We start from the raw sequence: 19,695 nt of genomic DNA, 5'->3' as shown, positions 1-19,695 counted from the left end.
ATTACGGGTAACCCAAACAGCAGCCAGCATAACCAAACAAAAAAAAAAAAAAAAAAAAAAAAATAGAAAAGAAAAGAAATGAAAGAAAAAACAGAAAATGAAAATCAAATCAACACGAAATTAAATATATATAAATAATACAAATAAATTCCAAACATAAACTAATAAGAACTAATGCAAATATCAAACAAAACTACACTCGATTAAAGGACACAGAAATCCTGTGCTGGCCGCACTCGAAAACTCCCGATTCCGAGTCAGAGTGCTGAGCGCTCAGTCAGGGCTGGCAGGCTAGTTCGAGCAAAAAAGTGACCGAAATTCGAGTTGAGCTAAATATGTTCGCCGTAGCAAGCACCACAGAGCCTAATATAGATATATATATATGTATATATCTTTGTAATATATGATATATGTGTATATAATGATTCTATAAATTTTTTTGAATTTTTTTTTGTATTTGTCTAAAAGGCAAACTCAGTGCGCAGGCAGCAAAACGCTTTACATAAGTTCTCAAAGTTCCTTTTGTAATTTTTTTTCTTGTTTTTTTTTTGTATTTTTTTCGAGTGCTCAAAAAGGAAGAGAAAAGAGAAAGCTAAGCAAAACATATAGACGAAAATCTGCATATACATATATATATATATGTGTGTATATATTTTAGATGTAAATATATTCAATATATATATATATATCATATCATATCTAATAATTCTTGTTGTTGTTGTTTGACGCGCGTGCTAGTGTTTGTCAGTGCGTTGTCCATGCACATGTGTGTCCCACTCTGTGTGTTTGTTTCGAAAACGTGGCGTATACTTGATGTGGCCATACAAAAAGATTGCGTATACGCCTCGACTGTATGTGTGTGTGTGTGTGTGTGTGTGTGTGCTAAATGCGAATGCATAACTTGCATTTTGTTTGAAACGGCAGCGAGGGCAGCGCTTAAGTAGGCAACGAAAAATTTACAAACACACACACACGCACACACACACTGAGAAGCACGCACGCACGCACGCACGCTGTGTGTGTTTTTGGAGTGCTTTTGAAGTGCTCCCTTTGTGTGCGTGCGTGTGTGTGTGTGTGTTTGGACTTTCGATTTTTCGTGGCTTGTCTTCAACTCATTGTTGTTGCGCTGCGTCCTGTGCTTGGCTGCTTGTTTAGGCTCTATGTATGCGTTTGTGTGTGTTTCTGGCATGTCCCTTTTTTATAAGCGCGCATATGCCCTGTGCCTCTGTGTGTGTGTGTGTGTGTGTGTGTAAGGCAATGCCAACAAGCAGGACGACGTCTGCGCTGGCACGAAACTCAACTCAACACAGCTAAGCACAGCACAGCACAGCAGAGCAGAGCAGAGCAGAGCAGCGCGAAGCGGAGCAGCACACAATTCAACTTAACTCAACTCGAAAAAAAAGCCAGCGCAAAGCCGAACAGTCGCACACCCTGCACGGCATTGGGTAGGGCACCGCACAGTGTGTCACTCAGTCAGTTCGTCAGTTCGTCAGCTCGTCAGTCTGTCAGTTCGTCAGTTAGGCTGGCAGCACTGGCGCCTCGCTAACTGGCTAAACTAAGGCAGCATGTAAGCCAACCAACCAGCTCCCCCTCTGCTGCTTACTGTGAGTGAGAGACAAAAAGAGAGAGAAAGTGAAAGAACAGGAGAGTGAGAGAGAGAGAGAGGAACAGTGGCCCGTACCCTAGACGCCCCTACGCCTCTGGCAGCGCAACACGCGCGTGTGCCATATCGCGTTTTCTGCTGTGCGCAAAAAAGAGCCGAGCGACAAACGAAAACGACGAACGGCGAACGGCGAACAGGCAACTGGCAACTGGAAAAGGAAAAGGAAAAGGCACAGGGACACGGACACGGACGGGTACAAGAGACTGGGACAGGGACTAGGGCAGGGACTGGGGCAGGGACACTGCTGCCAGCTGAGGACGAGGGCGAGGACGACGAGCCTTTGCTGGGCAGGCAAAACTGAAAAAAAATTTGCCTGAATGCCTCTTCTGCCTGGTTGTTGTCGTCGTCGTCGTCATCGTTCGTTTCTCCTACTTTCTGCTACTCTGACAGCCAACGAAAATTGTGCAACGCTTTTGAAGTTTGTTTGCTTGTCTAGCACGGCAGCAGCAGCAGCAGCACCAGCAGCAGCAACAACAAACATTCGCATTCTGAATTTTGCCTGCAGCCCAAAAGTATGCAACAGAATTTTTTAAATAAGCCAAGCGCTCAATGGTGTTTGTTTCCTCACCCCGTTTCGCTGCTGCACTTCAATAAATTTCAGCTCCAATTTCAGCTCTAGTTTCAATTTTTGTTGAGGCGACACACTGACGATACACACACACACTCATATGTGTATATATGCGAGTATATGTGGCAAAGCCAATAAAGTTAATGGCAGTTTCTAATGAGCAAATAGTCGCCTCTGGTCGCATTCGATTGAGTTCAACCAAACCGAGCTGCTGGCCTCTCCTTTTATATAACAACAATGTGAGCCAAAATGAAAAAAAATAAGAATAAAACACACACACACACACAAACCGGAAAGCAATTGGCTGCAACATTTGTGCATAGTTCGGGAAAGAAAAAGGTGCTGCATACTTGCGGGCGCAGCTTGAAAATCCAAGCAGCTTAAAGCTGAATAACTCAACCCTCGTCACGCTCCTCCCGTTTTCTGTCTCCCTTCGTCTTGTGCCTTGGCTAAGGAAAATGAAATCTAATATAGTTTGTGTGAGCTCATTTATTTAAAAATATGCATAAATATATGTACTTGTATATGCATATATACATATATATATATATACATGTTTATATTGGCAAGCTGCAGCTGCCCAAAGGTTATCCAGTTCGCTGGCCCATGTGCGTGTGCTCATTTGGCTTGTCCATTGTCCGCAGTTGATTGTTGCTATTCAATTGGGCTTTCTTGTCCTGCTGCTGATTGTGTTGTTGGCCGTGCTAAATTTACATAACGTAAATGCGGCATAAATAAATTATTAAATACGTGTGCGCCAACAATGGCTGGTATGTGGACAGCACCAGCACGCCAGTCACCCACCCACACACACACACACACACACGGAGCCGGAGCCATGCTTGTTGCCCCAAAATGTATGCTATAGTTTCTGTGCGACAGCCCACGGGCGTTTGCCATAATCCCATTTCACTCTGATTGCCCGGCCAAAATTTCGATTCCGTAACGATTCCACGGAATTACGCGTGTTTGTGAGCGACTGTTTCTGTCCGCGTGTGTGTATGTATGTGTGTGTGTGTGTGTGTGTGTGTGTGCACGCATACCTCTCGCAATTGTAAGATTAATGGAATAAGCTGAAAAGCAGCAGTAAATGATTTTTGCTGCATTTTCGTAATTTACATTCGCAAATGTCCCTGATTAATTACACTTTTTCGAACACATTTTGAATATTAATTGCTCGCTGAAATGCCCAGGGATTTATTACGAATATTACGGATATTCATATATGCATGCATTATCTCTTGCTTTTCGCTGAAATCAGCTTGAAGCAGATCAAATTGCTTCACTCGAACGCGTAAATACTTTGCCTAATATCAGCTCAAAGCTGACTGGGCGAAAATTTGAATACCAGCTCAGAATTATTTCGCTCGCTCCGGCTTAGCGCTGCAAATCTGTTTTGAATGCGCTCATCTCATCTACACAACACACAAAATATATGGAATGTATTAAGTATTTAATTAGAGCATTTTGCATACGAGTTAAGTGAACATTTGTGTAAAGTAATTTTCTCCTCCTTTTCATGTGGCAGTTGAGTTTGATTGTGTTTCGCTCAAGTCCCATGGAACGTTCTATATAATTAGAGTCATTTCTCTCTCTCTCTCTGTGTGTGTGTGTGTGTGTGTGGTCTATGATTTGAGTGCAGTGGCCAGTGGCTAGTGGCTAGTGGCCAATGGCTGGCAGTGGCAATTAAATGCAATGTGGAGCGGATCAGCAGGTCATAATGATTTGTGATAATGGCTGGGCTATTTTTATAGGGCATATAAGTTATAATGGGCCGTTGGCTGCGGCTGCGGCTGCCAGAATGGTTAAGGCACAGCACGGCGAGGCACGACAAGGCAAGGCAAGGCAAGGCAAGGCAAGGCATGGCGCGGCACGGCACGGCCTAGTCAGACTGGTGCCAAGTGTTTCAGCATGCTTTGCGACTTTGGCCGCTGTTGTTGGTGTTGCGGCGAGTTGCGGCGAGAGCTGGCCACCAATTTGATGACCTAAAAATAGCATAAGAAGTCAAGTCACTAAGGCATGCGGCGAACGGCGAACAGCGGCAAAGTAGCACAACAAAAGTTGTGTTGACAACGGGCGAACGGACGAACGAACGAATGAACGAACAAAGAAATGAACGAACGGCTGAGGCGGCAGGCAGGTCGGCGCAGGCGACACGAGAGCGAAACGAAACGAAGCGAAGCGAAGCGAAGCGAGAGCGCGCAGCGAATTTGTTGTCGCGGCAAAAGACGGCAGCGAGAATTTGCTGCAGCCTTTTTCGGCTGCGATTACGGCAGAGTAACGGGTTTTTGGTCGGCGGGCGCTGGGCTGGAGGGGAACTCTACACAGTTAACGGCATTTGACTAGTTTGTTGTTGGATTTGTTTCTTTTCATTTCCTTTTAGCGCTGCTGCAGTTGTGAAAGAATGACAAACAACACTTGAAAAATATTTAGTGGAAAGCTACATTTTGGTGATGTTAAATGAATAGTGAAAGCTGCTCTGTGTCTCTCTCTCTCTCTCTTTCGCTCTACTTCGCAGTCTCTCTCGCACGCGTTGTCTGTCTTGCTTGCACTGCCTGTCTCTGGCTCTCATTATCTCCCGCTGCTCGCCTCTCTGCTCAATTGCTGCTCTCTGCTGTGCCCTGTAAGCGTCCCTCCCTGACTTTGATTCGGTGTTGGCTGCGTTATTCACGTGCGCGCGAAAGTATGCTACAATAATCCGCTTGAAGCTCCAAAGTTGCATAAACATAAACAAACTGCGCTGCGCTGCGCTGCGCTATCTAGACAATTCTCGTCGATGATGTTCTTTTTTTTTTCGGTGAATCGTATTCATACTTGTATACCGATTTTTTTTCAAGTGTATTGTGCTTTTTGTTTCTGTGCTCAAGTAACAGCAAAACATGCAATCGAACCACAACAGTTGGTGTTAGCAAAGTCAAAAGCGAATTCAACAAAAATAGTTGAAAAGCCGATGCAATTCGAATTGAGAAAACCAAAAGATCTAGAGAGAAGTCTTCGAAGTCCATGGAAATCAATTAAAATTTACAAATTCGTTCAAGTAACAAAAGCAACATCAGCGCCAGCAGTAGCAGCAGCAACAACAATAATCAATCAATCAATCAAACAATCAATAGCTTTGAGAAATCATACAAAGCACGAGAACAATAATAAGTTAAATCAACTGAAAACCAAGTCACAGCAAATACGAATACAATTGCGCCGGCTTTATTATAGAAAGGCACACACACACATTCACACACCTACACACACTCAGGCATTCAAACAAAAGTTCGAAGCACGCACATGAACGTGAATTCTGGTTGCTTCTGGCACTGCTAAGGCAACGTCAGCGTTCACGTCCACGTCAACGACTACGGCTCCTGTTACGGCTTCGATTACACACACACACACACAGACACACATACACATGTATACACCCAAACACACTCTTAGACATTCATATCGCTAACATTGTTGGAATTTTGAAATTTGTTCACAGCGCTGGGAACCAACAAAATAAAAATTAATAAATAAAATAATAAATTAAAAAAAAAAAAAACAAAAAAAAAAAAGAAAAACAAAACCAAACCAAACAAACAACAATAATCACAAAGCAGCGCGTTCGCATCGCCCAAAGCAACAGCAACAACAAAAGTGGGAAAAAAAATTTGTGTGAATTGTTTTTTGCGCGCCGCGTCGTCGTCATCCTTTAGAGCCATAAAAAACCGCCGCCATTTGTGTTTGCCGATGCGAGTTCATGTGTAGGCTACAACAACAACAGCAATAGTTAACAGCATAGCTGCAGCAACATTTGTGGCAGCTTATTGCAATAAAAGCAACAAAAGCAACAATAGCAACAACAGCAACAACAGCAATAACAACAACAACAAACATCAACAAACATCAACAAAACAACAATAGAAGCAGCAGCAGCAGCAACAAAGGCACAACATCGATTGAGATCGATTAACGGTAAGTTTGGCATATTCAAATAGATATATATACCTATCTATGGCGGAGTTGGGCCAGGGATTGAAATTAGATTCGCCGCAAGAAGTCGCAGCTAATTGCTAGCTATGATTATGTCACTAATGAGCCAAGCAATTGAAAAAGCTAAGACACTTGGCAAACACTTGCTGCCACACACACGCACACGCACACACACAGAGAGAGACACGCACACAGCGAAGCATACAACATTTTGCTTTTCCTTTTCGTCATTTTGTTGGCCTACTGCACAACCTTTTGGTGGCTTTTGGAGGGCAAACTTGAGGCAACAAAAAAAAAAAACAACAACAACAAAATACGGGCCAATACATGCCCCAGTGAGCGTTAAGTTTCGTTAAGAAACATACCAAAATAATTGTATCTTCGAGATACAAGATTGTACAACAGCCAGAGAGTCGAACAGGATATGTGTGGCACTGAAAAGGCGCAGGCGCTCGCTCCGGCTCTGGCCACAGCTGCTAACCCACTCGCTCTCTCCTTTTCACACACACACACACACACACAGACATACTCTCTCTCGCTCTGTCTCTCTCTCTCTCTCTCTATTGCCCTCTGCTAGCCTTACTTTGTGCTTGTGTATATGTAAAATTCATTGACTAACAACATGCGAGCACTGCTCCATGTGTGTGTGTGTGTTTGAGAGAGAGTGTGATTATTTTTTGTTTTTTTTTTATTTAGTAATAAATGTATGTGTATGCTGGTTAGTTAATCAAATTTTGCATTGTTAAATCATATTGCGGCACACTTGATTAATCATTTCAATCAGCAAGTGCAGCAAATGCGATTTATATAGCATACTTTTCAGCGCTGTCAAGTGTATGCGTGTGTGTGTGTGTGTCTTTGGTAACTTAAGCTGTGACAATTGTTTGATTTGACTTCCAATTTCAAGCTGAGCCTACAATTTGCTTCATTCATCCACACACACACACACACACACACACATATGTTGGTGCTCTTGTGTGTGCGTGCGTGTTGCGTATATAAAAACACGTTGGAATATCGAACTGACCTACTTTGGTGTGCAATGCACACACACACACACACACACATTTGGATTTACTTAAACTACATATATGTATGTACATACATATATTTACACATATATGTATGTATATGCTTATGTATGTTTATATTGACACAAACACACACACACACACATACATATTGACAGTGGCCAAGAGTGCTTTGACCTTAGCGCTGCCTGCTTACATAAGTCCAAATCGAGTTCCAAATTTCTAGTCTATTCGAGTAATTGCAATAGTTAAGCTGAAATCCTGCAGAGAATGCAACTATTGTCCCGTAATTAATATTACTCTAGCAAAATGCTTGCAAACTAGCAATTTCAATTAATTCCCATATCAACTCAACTGAACGTAATACAACTCAGTCTAGATTCTAATGGATTTTCCCAGAATTTTCTCAAATTTCGTTATTTGCTGCATTCCATGTGCAAGCCAATATATATATGTATATAATATATATATGTAAATTCTCACTCAATTGCAAATTCCTAGAAATTGACATAATTATGGCATTGCGCTCTAGTGAAGTCTCTTTGAGTTCGCAATTCCAGTTACTCGTGAAACTTTATTCGCATTTGAATAGCGTTTATATTATTTTTCACATGCACAATGGCAGTGCTTAGTATTTATTCTACACAAAATTTATACATATTTAATTTATTTCCTATTGCTTTTAAGTAAATGTTGCAGAGTTGCGTAAATTTAATTATTTAATTTAGTTTTATTCGAAAGTTATTCGTATTATGAATAAAACTATAATCATTATTACTATTGAATTTACTTTTTAGTATTAAAGCAATAATAATTATTATTATTTGTAGTACTCTCATCATTTTTATAGTTTATAGTTTATTGATAATGATATTATTAATTATTAATTATTATTTGTAGTACTCTCATCATTTTCATTATTATTTATTTTATTAATTTACTTTATAGTTTATTGAAAATATTATTATTAATTATTAATTATTATTTGTAGTACTCTTATTATTTTTATTATTATAGATTATATACTTTATAGTTCATTTATAACATTAATTTTATTATAATAATTATTATTACTATTGTCCTAAATGTCAGAAATTGAGTTGAGGTGAATTTTATTTTAAACGATTTTATACGTAAACTTTTATATATGTATATTATAAAAATCATATTATATTAATTAATATTACAATAAATTATTTATATTAATTATATTACAATTTATAATAATTATTATTGTATCATATTATTATTATATTATTTATTATTATTATATTTTATAAATTATTATTATTTTATATTTTTATTATATTTTATAAAAATTATATTATATTAACTTATATTACAATTATCATTTTATATTACATATATAATAATTTACTAATTATTTTTATTTTTTAACATTATTAGTATTATTATTGTCAAAAATTTCTAGAATTGGATTTGGAAAAATTAGTCATTCTTATTTTTGTTGTATTAAATTTTTAGAAGCAAACTTTTATATATTAACTTTTAAAAAAATTGTTTGTTTTTTAATATATATTTTATATATATTTTTGTGTTTTTAAAAAATGATTACCATTTATTTATATATATATGTTATTTTTATATGTATATATATAATTTATTTAAATTTTATATATGTATATGATATATTTATTTTATTTAGTTGTTTTTTTTTTTATATAAATTTTTTATAATTCAGTTACATATTTTAAATATATTTTATATGCTTTTTTTTTAATTTTAAAATTTAATTACTGTCATTTTTTCCACAATTACTTGCAGCTTAAATTTACCTTTTAAATTTGTAAGGCACTTCTTATACTTAAGTTTGGTGTTTCACTTTGTTCAATTGCTCAGACCTTCAGTACTTATAGCACAGTTCACGTTTCTATAGCCATTTGCTGAAGGCAGCTCTTTGACACTCTACTTAAAAGCAATTTGTAAAATATTTGTGCACACCAATTGCTTAACACAACAAAAAGTTGGAAGGTAAATGCAATAAAAAAAAAAAAAAAAAGAGAAGAGTCACTTTCATAATTCAATTTGTTCTCGTTGAAAAAAGTTCCCAATTCAATTAAGTAAAACTCTATAAAATTCTCTATGCATATGCATATACATATACATATATTATGTAGGTATGTATATATATGTTTTAATAAAATCAAAAGTAAAAGTAAATTAGAAAACTCTCTCTCTCACTCTCTCTGCCTCTCTGTGGGTGTCTCTCCGCCCTTGAGGACTAACGGACACAACTAACAAGCACGCCAAATTTCTGCCAGTGTATTCTGTGCAGCTGACACTTTATTTATATCGATTGTAAGCTGTATCCATTCATTTTGTTTTTTATTTTGTTTTGTTTGCGTTTGATTGGAATGCACTTAATGCCTATCGTTAGCTGCGCTAATCCAATTAGTCATTCACGCAAACGGGTTCAATGTGCGCGACGTGTGCTGGTAGTGCGAGTGCATTGCTCTAGATTGCCCTACTCGATGTTTAATGAATTCATAAGGAATAAATTCGCTAATTTGCGCTATTAACTGTTCTCATTCATTCTTTTCAATTGCAGCATCGTGCTAAGCGGCGGGCGCTACTCGAACATGGCGCCTCGGATATAGTTGTAGCTTTAATGTAGCAGGCGACATCCATGTGCCTCATGTGAGTATTGCTAACGAGTTGAGATTGCTTTTCAAATTGAATACTAATCGAATTTGTGCGTAATTTTTTATCGTTGTTGTTGCAGGCCTTGGAAATCTGAGGCTCTCATCGTTGGCCGCATAGACAATGACAGAAGATTCCGACTCGATATCTGAGGAAGAACGCAGTTTGTTCCGTCCCTTTACCCGCGAATCATTGGTGCAAATTGAACAACGCATTGCCGCTGAACATGAAAAGCAAAAGGAGCTGGAAAGAAAGAGAGCCGAGGGAGAGGTGGTAATTATTTCTAGCTGAATGTTGTCTGCTAATGCATACACTTATGTATGTGCTGTGCTATTTTGTGTCTCTTCTATCTAATCTATCTATGCTATCGATAACTATGATTCTAATTCGAATTATATGACGTTAATCGATGTTCGATGTTCGACGTTCGATATTTATTGATATATTTATCAATTTTATTAACCGTGTTTCATTCATATCTAATAATCGATTTCATAATTTTTGATAGTCAATTTAAGTTATCGATTGATTATCTAGTAGCTTCGATCATATACGTTCGATATATATCGACTGTATGGTATATGATCTTCAAGTCATCGGCTGACAATTATCAACATAAAACTTTCGATACTTATCGATAATATATTTCCAATCAACATGATGTAGTTTTTCTTCGGCATTCATCGACTTACCAACTATCGATTGTTTAACTAACAAGTACAAATTCACAGCAATCGATATTCATCGATACTCGTCGATCGATTAACGTTAGACGCTAATGTGCGCTTTTGTTCGTGCTTAAACGTATATTGAATATGTATCTATCGTATATATATATAACTATCTAAACCGAATACTTGTACACCCATCTAACTGTACCCCAACTGTTGCTATTATTATTACTACTACAACTACTACTACTACTACTAAGTACTAATTTACTTGCTACTAACCTATATATGCTAACCCAATGCCAAGTAATACTCCAGTAAAGAAACCAGAAACAATTCGGCCATCAGCTAATTAACTATCAAACAGTATTTAAAGCTTCCCAAACAGTGGATTTTTTTCCGTACCCCTGAATATTTAATCGTACTGCCCGTATTTCTTCCAAGACCCCATATTCTACCTATGCAATGTCAAGGTATACTCCCATTACAAATCAACTCTTTCCATCCTCTGCTCTGCTTTAAACCTGCTCACATTTCATATCTGACAAACTCTTCAAGGCTTTATCGAGCACACATCATATGAATCCAGCAAATCCAACAAATCCCAGCTCCATCCATTCTATATACTCTATATGGTATATGTGCATTTGTAAATGTATTTCCAGCTCTCACATTTCGCTGTTTTGATAACATCTCAGAAATGCAATCTATCAAACCATTTAAAAGTGCTTGTCCTGTGTCCAGTCGGACGGCTTGGATCTAACATACTCGTACTCTGTCAATCTCTCTTTCTGTCTCTCTCTCTCTCTCTCTCTCTCTCTCTCTGTCTCTCTCTCTCTCTCTGTCTCTCACTCTCTCTTTGCACACTCTAAGTCAAATTTATACTCAGTATTTCGCATTCTAATCCCTGATAATGCAGCTGCTTAAGAAAGTTGATTTCATTTACCATTTTACCGTAATTAGTCCAGCTAGTATCAATTGTATTTTCGTTATCCCCATACCCACTTCACATCCACTTGGGTTTATTTTTCTAGAACTTTTCTGTGCTTAATGTGGACTATATTTATTTAAGTCGATGTCACTTTGTTAATTTCTTCTTATTATGATTTGAACAAAATTCAAAAACAAACTTATCAAAATATATGTATTGTTGTATAATTTATGTTGTTTGTCGTATTTCGTATGTATTCTTATATGACTCACAGTTTTCCCCTAAAAACTCGTAATTCGTATTATCCAAAAGAAAACAAAAAATACTACATTAAATTCCTGTCATAATCGTTGTACGTTCGTTTGTTTAATTGTTTAACCCTATTGAGAGTAAGAACTGTATATTCCTATACTATTGGCCTCGTAATGTGTGTATAATATATATATATAATCTGTCTATCTATCTATATATCTTATTGTATATTCAAGTATTTGAGTTCGCAGCAAAATTTTCATTTTTGTCAACGGCAAAAAGTTTCATTGTTTGAATTATTTATTTATGTTTGATTCTTGATTTGAATTTTCTCTTACTTTGAACTCAGTTCGACTTGTGTTTGAGCTCATTAACAAGTGTTTTGTACCTCGAATCAATAAATCACTGGACCTTGTGTGCGCGCGGCTATGCACCTCACAATCTCCATGGCCGTCGCGTTTCGTTTCGTTTCGTTCCGTTCCGTTTCGTTTCGATTCGTTTCCTTTGTGTAAATACTAAAAGTTCAAGTCATTTAATGCGTACGTACGTCTCAGCCATTAAACAACACTACACCAGCTCCTGTGCCAATACCAATATACCAATACCAATAACAATACCAATAACAATACCAATAACCATACCAATACCAATGCTAATACCAATACCTATACCTATACCAATGCCAGACCATAGAACATCCAACATTGTCCATTAACATGTGTAATTCCCCTGGCTGCGACTCATCATCCTAGAGTATCTAACCCATACTATATATATACATATATAAACATTAATAACAGTCAAATTGAATTATACTTATAAAAAGAACAAACAAAATCAATAATAATTATATATAACTAGCAACGTAGTGCAAATCTAGATCAAGCAAAAACCATCCGAAGCCAGCGAAGCAATGCCAACACCGACAGCTGTTCAAAAGCTGAATGCTATGAAACCAATGCAGCGAGCGTTGCGCTTCAAATGTTGTACAGAGATTTTCATACTAGACTCAATTAGAAAGTAGCTTACGCGCTCTCTCCCTATCTCTCTCTCTCTCTCTCTCTCTCTCTCTCTCTGTCGCTGAATTTGTACAAATGTAGATTAAATAAATAAAATTAGCATATTTCATAACAAATCTCATGCGCGCACTTCAAACTATTCAACATTCAGTTTCCAAATTCAACAAATTCTCCGTCTTCTGTACAACAGAAATACACTGATCCATTTCACTGCTGCTCTCTACTCTATCGCTCTCCCGCTATCTCCCTCTGTCTCTCTCTCTCTCTGTCGCTTTCGATCTATACACCTGTTCATTTGTCTGTCTCTATGCCCCCTCCTTGGCTAACTAGGATCTCTCAATGAACCCCCTGAAGGCTTTACGTATTATTATTATTATTATCTTGAGGAATGCTAAGCGTTTCACTTACATATATATATATATAAATCTCTCTTTCTCTATATATATATACATATATTTTCTATTTATGTTTTCGTTTTTTCGTGTACTTTTTTCTTTTATTTTTTTACAACTTTTTCTCTACTTTGAATGCTCCCAAAACGAAACTTTTGCGCGCTGCTGTCTGGAAAACCGAAAACCAAAAATCAACAATAAAAAACTAATCAAACATGATCAAAATGCATATATTTATAACGAAATCATTTATAACTATTAACAATTTGGCGCTTGCCTAACGCTAAAAAAACAAAAAAAATTATTTTAAAAACAAACAATTTTTTTTTTTTTTACCATTTTTTAACTCAACTTTTACATAATTCCCGCAAAAAAAAAAAAACTCTATGCCCTTAAACCAAACACCAAATCCAAATCTTCTTTCAGCCGCAATATGGTCGCAAGAAAAAACAAAAAGAAGTAAGATTTCCACAGATCTTTTAGTCTCTAAAACACAAACAAAAAATATGAACAAAAAAAACAACGAATAACGTACCTTTACCCCCCCGACCCCCTGCCAAGCACATACACCAAAAAAACCAGAAAAACCGACATTAAAAATCCAAAAACTCAACAATATTTCTAAAAGAAACCCAAAAAAAAGAAACAAAAATGAACCAAACTAAAAACTGAAATTCAAACAAAGCTTTTAATTTGTTTTGCGTTTTATTTGGAACTTTATGCCAAAATTTGTTAATTATTAGCCGCATATTTATGTTTTTTAATGTAATTGCTTTCAAACTTTATTCGTATTCGTTAACCGTCTAAGTATTCGTAATCCTAATCGTAATTGTATTCGTAATATTCGTAACTCGTAATTCGTAATATTGATATGCGTATAAGCTCCCTGTACAAATTAGCTCTTTTTGGTGCAACACTTTGCCAAATACTTAAACTTATCCTAAATATACGTATATACATATGTGTATATAATATATGTGTGTATATGCTATATACTATCTATGTATCTACTACTTTTGCTTATCAAATAACTCACTCAATACTCGTAAATATGTTTTCTGCGTGTGTGTATATGTACTTATCCATCTATATAGATATATTTATATAGCCAAAGCTCAGCTCTTTTTTACATACATATATGTATATATTTTATATGTCTCTCTCTCTCTCTCTCTCTCGCTTTCTCTTTCTCTGTATATATACGTATATATCAACTTCTTTTATCAACGCGCTTACTTTATTTGCCAACGCGCCGCAAATGCAAAATCTTCTTTGAATCGCGTCTGGCAATATTTGTTTGCAGCTCAGTCAGCTCAATGCTTACACTGTGCAACACTGTTTTTTTTTCCACTTTCGATATTTCAATTTTCCGATATATATATATATATATATAAATACCTTATATCATTAGTCAGTGTGCGCTTGCCTGCCTAAGAAATACCCTGACTCCGATGCGTGTCAGCTTCATGTTTGCAGGAATCCTAAATAAAACCATATCTATACATTTGTATACTTTTCTATATGAAAATTTGTATGCCGTCAGCTCTTAAATGGGCAGAGCTTGACTCAAAAAAAAAAAAACTGAGACTTGTTAACGATTCTTACAAGTTCATTGCCTCATTGCAATTGTGACTGAGAAAACCCATATTAATGATATCGAAAATCGATTTCAATATCGATTTATGCTAATTAATGCTCACATATTATGACACGAAATCTGTGTTGCACAGTGCTTTAACTACTTAATCAGAGCCACAAAATTGTGCTCGCTCGTGCTTAAATGGCTTCTTGGCCAACTGATTTCTGATTCCCGACTGCCAGCTGCCCCCCCGCCGGTTGCGTTCCGTCTCCTGCTGGCTTCTGAAGCAGTTTCCCAGCATCGGCTAGTGTCGATTGCCTGAGCTGTGCTAATGCGCTTATAAGCAAAGGACTCAAAGGATTTTCAATCACTAAAGGCATACATAGAAGTTGGCAAAGGAAGCAAGAAGAGCTTTCTCGCTCTTTCTTTTCCTCTCTCTTTTTCTCTCTGTCACTCTCTCTACAGTTTGTATGCCTTTTAAACTTTTACGAATTCGCTTCGAATAATCCTTGTCCAAGTTAAATATACAACAACAACTCGCTAAAAACATATTTATGCCGCTTTCTTTTCTATATACATATATATATATATATATATATATATATTTTACAATTTACTGTCTATAAGTGTGCGAGAGTGTGTGTGGGTGTGTGTGTGTGTGTGCATTTATACTGATGTATTTATATAGATGAGCTTAGCTCAGGTTTAAGTACAGCTTCAGGTTCAGGTTCAGGTTCAGGTTCAGGTTCAGGTTCAGGTTAACGGTTTCTTTTGACCATACTATGCAGATGTCTGATGATTTATGCGCGCAATTGCCAAATTGTTTTGCTCTATGTGAGTTGAAACAATATTTCGCATTGCCGAGCTAAACAATTAACGGTATAATATGCATATATTATATATATATATAGAGTATTATACCGCATACATCCAGATATACCATACATAAATCATAATATATCATCTGAATGGTGACTCAGCGTGTGCCTGGGCGCAGTGCAGTAAGTGGGTAAATGGTAAATGCTGAAGTAAGTGCTCAAACGTCAATTACAACAACAACAACAACAACAGCAACGACAACAGCAACGACAATAACTACATTAGCAACAGCCTTAACAATAACAACAACAACAACAAATGATATTAATTATAATTGTCGCGAACTTTGGCATTTGAAACGAAGTTAATGCGCAGCTTTTTTTTTGCCTTTTTGTTACCTTACATACATATATAATTTTAATATTGCATACCCTGTAAAGTGAGAGGTTAACTAGAGGGGTATGCTAGGCTAGAATGCCTCAGTATTGCAGTGCTTTCCGTCCGTCTTTCAGATATTTGAGATGGCTCATCCTCAATCTTTTTCAATTAAACTATTCGGTATACCCTGTAATGTGCATTATCTGTCATGCTTGTTGGGATTGGAGAGATGTGTCTTAAATTTTATTAATCAAATATATGTATATTTATATATATGTATGTATATATGCTTTAGCTCTTAAGAGCTCTGACTCTCTGTATACTCTGTAAACTTATGGACAATAAAGGGTATGCCCGTTCAGCATATATTCATCAATAAAAGCCTCTCACTCTCTCTTCTTCGCTCTATTTTGTATACCCTTCAAATATTGGCAATGAGTAAAGGTATCATACTTGAGCAGACCATATATATACCATGTATACCCTGTAAATAGCTGAGAGTGGAGCATCTAAGGCATAGACTTAATCTAAGAGATGCTCAGCAACAGGGTTAATTGCACTACACAGGTATACCCTGTAATTGCCTGTATATTTCCTCAATCTTATACAACAATTTCTGAATAAATTTCAATTTTCAAATGGGGTTTTTTTTAATCACTTTCTGCAGGTCATTAGCCCGATATGAAAGCTGCGCATTAAGTGCGGCAATTAATTAGACAGAAGCTACCCTACTACAGGCAATTTGTGTTGAGTTGATTTTAATTTGTAGCTGCTTGCTTGTTCAACTCTAGTTCTATATATGCATAGATAACTGACTAACTAATTATACCTAGTGCGATGCCTTCTAGCTGGCATTAAGTAGCTAATCAACAATAGAGCTCGACAACTCAACCTCTGTATGTGTGTGTGTGTGTCTCTCTGTGTGTGTGTGTGTGTGTGTGTGTGTGTGTGTGTGTGTGTGTGTGTGTGTGTGTGTGTGTGTGTGTGTATGTGTGCAGCATTATTGCATTTGCATGTAGCATCTTAGTCTAAGCTATATTTGTAGAAAGCATCAATTTCATTGACTTTGAATCTTTCAATATTTCATACATCTGGCAACGCTGAGGACATGACAGCCCTCTAATGTCAAAGGTAGCGCTCACGCCCTTGTTTGCCTGGCGCAAAGGTTATCAATCTAATGGTTAAATATCTATCACGTCCGTGTAGCTTCCTATGCTCGTTCACATGAGTTCAAAGAGAGTATATTGGTTATTCGATAGTCTCGGTTTTTCTCTTAGTGGTAGAGACTTAATATGCTATTGTCTTCTAAATTCCTCAAATTTTATGGATAAAATGCTCATTGTGGGCATGGAAATGTCTGTCTTACCTATAACACTAGAATTTGTATATGATTGTATTATGTCTCAAGCTGTTCTATATATAGATCCTACATATAGATCAATTTTGAAGTCAAAATGAAGTGTATTGTATACCAAATTTGCCGACTTTTCTAGTGTAAGCGAGTATTGTCGGTGTAATCCCTCAGCGTACGACTGTAAACTGTTTCCGCATAAAATTCAATACAAACTTCTTCTTCGTCCTTCTTCCAACTGTAAATTTTCTTTAAGGAGTCCAAGAAGAATGACATAAGCAAATGATTTGAACTCAGATTTCAATTATTGTTTTCTGTGCGCCAGTTCTAGTTCCAGTTCCAGTTTCAGTTTCAATTCCAGTCGTTGCATGCGTCATAAGTTCTCGCTCTGTGTGTAAGTCAACAGGAATAGACGTATCCGGTTGTAACCGCCATATTGTCAGTGTGTGTGTGTGTGTGAGTGCTTGAGAGTGTGAGCCCTGTAGTGCGGTTTTGCCTTTTATTAGTTTAAATATAGACTTGACTTGGTCTGTTTAAAAAGGCAGCCCGGCCCCTCGACTGCCCCTTGGCCGTCATCGTGACTGCGGCACTCTGGCTATATGGTCATGGCTCCGGCTACGACTTCGGCTCCTGCTTCATCCCTGTGTCCCCATTCGTTGGCGCAATTGCGTCAACACACAAATACAAGTACAAAGACTCACACAGAGACATACACACACACACACACACACACACACACACACAATCTAATTGTCACGCCAAGCAAACAAGCAAACAAACCAACTATTATGGAATTTTTTTTAGCGCTGCTATAGCCACTGTGTGTGTGTGTCTCTCTCTCTCTCTCGCTCTCTCTGTGTGTGTGTGTGTGTGTCTTTATAGAAACTCGAACAATTTCATGACGCTGATGTTCGACTTTTTGCTTTACTTTTGCTTTTGGCATTGCATGTCCATGTCCATATCCATGTCCATGGAAAGTAAAAACTAACTACGAGCACAATACCTAGTTATTTTGTACATCGATACAGCCGCACTCTATCCTATCTGTATGTGTGTGTGTGTGTGTGTGTGTGTGTGTGTGCTTGAGTGAGGGTTTCTTGCAATCGATAGACGTGCCATGGCCCCAGCAATGGGACACAAATATTGTCCCCCATACAATATGCATGACAGGGCAATTAAAGTTGCCCAAAGCATACAAAAATAATCATCGTCATAAGAAATATGAAAAAGCCAAAAAAACTATAAAACAACTAACAACTTTGCTATAATGGGCTGCAATCGACTGCGTGATACACGTTTACAGATATACGAGCTGAGAGTGATACGACAATAAGTTGAGATAAAGCTCCGTACTGATTGAATATATGTAGGTTTTTAGGGAACTACTTCTACAACTCTTCAATAGAAGCGGTAGCGATCCACTTTTCCAGTATATTCTTAATTTTCTATATAGATAACCTATTGGTATATAGATTCTGATTAAAGAACTATCTCAATCTTAGCCTTCTACTAGATCAGAATAACCTATATAGTATATAATTCACCTTAGAACCAATTAGCCACAACCTACTTTACTCATATGATATAGCCTATTGATTCCAGCTGGATTTAGCTATCCAGCTATCTGTATAATCTATCCTCTCTCTACAAAAGAACTGTTCTATATAATGACAGCAAAGTTCTCCTGATCAGTTGTATATCAAGCTTTCACAACTAGTATATAAGTCACCTAGATCTAAACCAATATACTCCCTTCACTTACGCGAGCGAGCATGCGAAAATGAACGAAAAATGATATCTGAACTCAATTCCGAATTGGAATTGTCCAAGTTTTCTGTCTAAATGGCGTGTCCTGTGAGTTGCGAACGGGAATGTGTAAGTGTGTGTGTGTAAGTGAGTGTGTTTGAGTGTGTATATATATATAAATATGTCGTATGTATGAAGAACTCTATACGTAAGCCTTTAGCACGTGCACGATTTGATGACTCTCAACATGCTTTGTACAGAAATTACACAACACTGGTTAAATACAAACACCGTATTGCATGCAAATAATGAACGAATCAAAATCGCTTTCAGTCTATAGTCTACAATATATTTTTTACTTTACTATACCCTATAATTTCCGACTTGTATATAGAAAAGTTCAATCCAGATCTGTTAAATATTAATGAGAGTGATTGGCCCAAGTTCACTTTGGTTATAGCTTTTGCATACTGACCCAGTTCAGAATTCGAATTCTGACTCCAAAACACGAGAAAATTTCAACTCCCATCAATTATCTGATGCCCCCACTAAATGTGCTATGCAAAATGTTAAACCATTACCAAAATTAATAGAACTAAAAACTATTTTTAGAATATTTCAAAATTGAAAATAATATTTTAGTTACTGTGATTGCCTTAACTTTT

The 19,695-nt window shown here is 37.1% G+C and overlaps 1 protein-coding gene across 8 annotated transcripts in view; it reads left to right on the top strand.

The window, feature by feature from the left end:
- The window catches only part of para (sodium voltage-gated channel paralytic), a 78,607-nt gene that overhangs the window by 95 nt on the left and 58,817 nt on the right, over positions 1 to 19,695 (top strand). For 3 of the 8 annotated variants that reach the window (XM_089263414.1, XM_089263413.1, XM_089263412.1), the window contains exons 1-5: positions 1 to 7; positions 5,710 to 6,182; positions 9,801 to 9,889; positions 9,975 to 10,162; positions 13,584 to 13,616. The exon at positions 1 to 7 is cut by the window's left edge and continues 95 nt beyond it. In XM_089263414.1, the coding sequence (XP_089119540.1) occupies positions 10,016 to 10,162; positions 13,584 to 13,616 (180 nt within the window). In that variant the 5' untranslated portion in view covers positions 1 to 7; positions 5,710 to 6,182; positions 9,801 to 9,889; positions 9,975 to 10,015. Of the gene's footprint in view, positions 8 to 5,709; positions 6,183 to 9,800; positions 9,890 to 9,974; positions 10,166 to 13,583; positions 13,617 to 19,695 lie in introns of all 8 variants that reach the window. The other 5 variants (XM_089263410.1, XM_089263408.1, XM_089263407.1 and 2 more) reach the window with 3 other exon arrangements.

This window comes from Drosophila navojoa, chromosome X, assembly GCF_054131105.1.
Source record: "Drosophila navojoa isolate 15081-1374.11 chromosome X, UAZ_NAV_1.0, whole genome shotgun sequence".
Classification (NCBI taxonomy): domain Eukaryota; kingdom Metazoa; phylum Arthropoda; class Insecta; order Diptera; family Drosophilidae; genus Drosophila; species Drosophila navojoa.
Note: the sequence above shows the minus strand (reverse complement) of the source record. Positions and strands in the feature narration are given on the sequence as shown.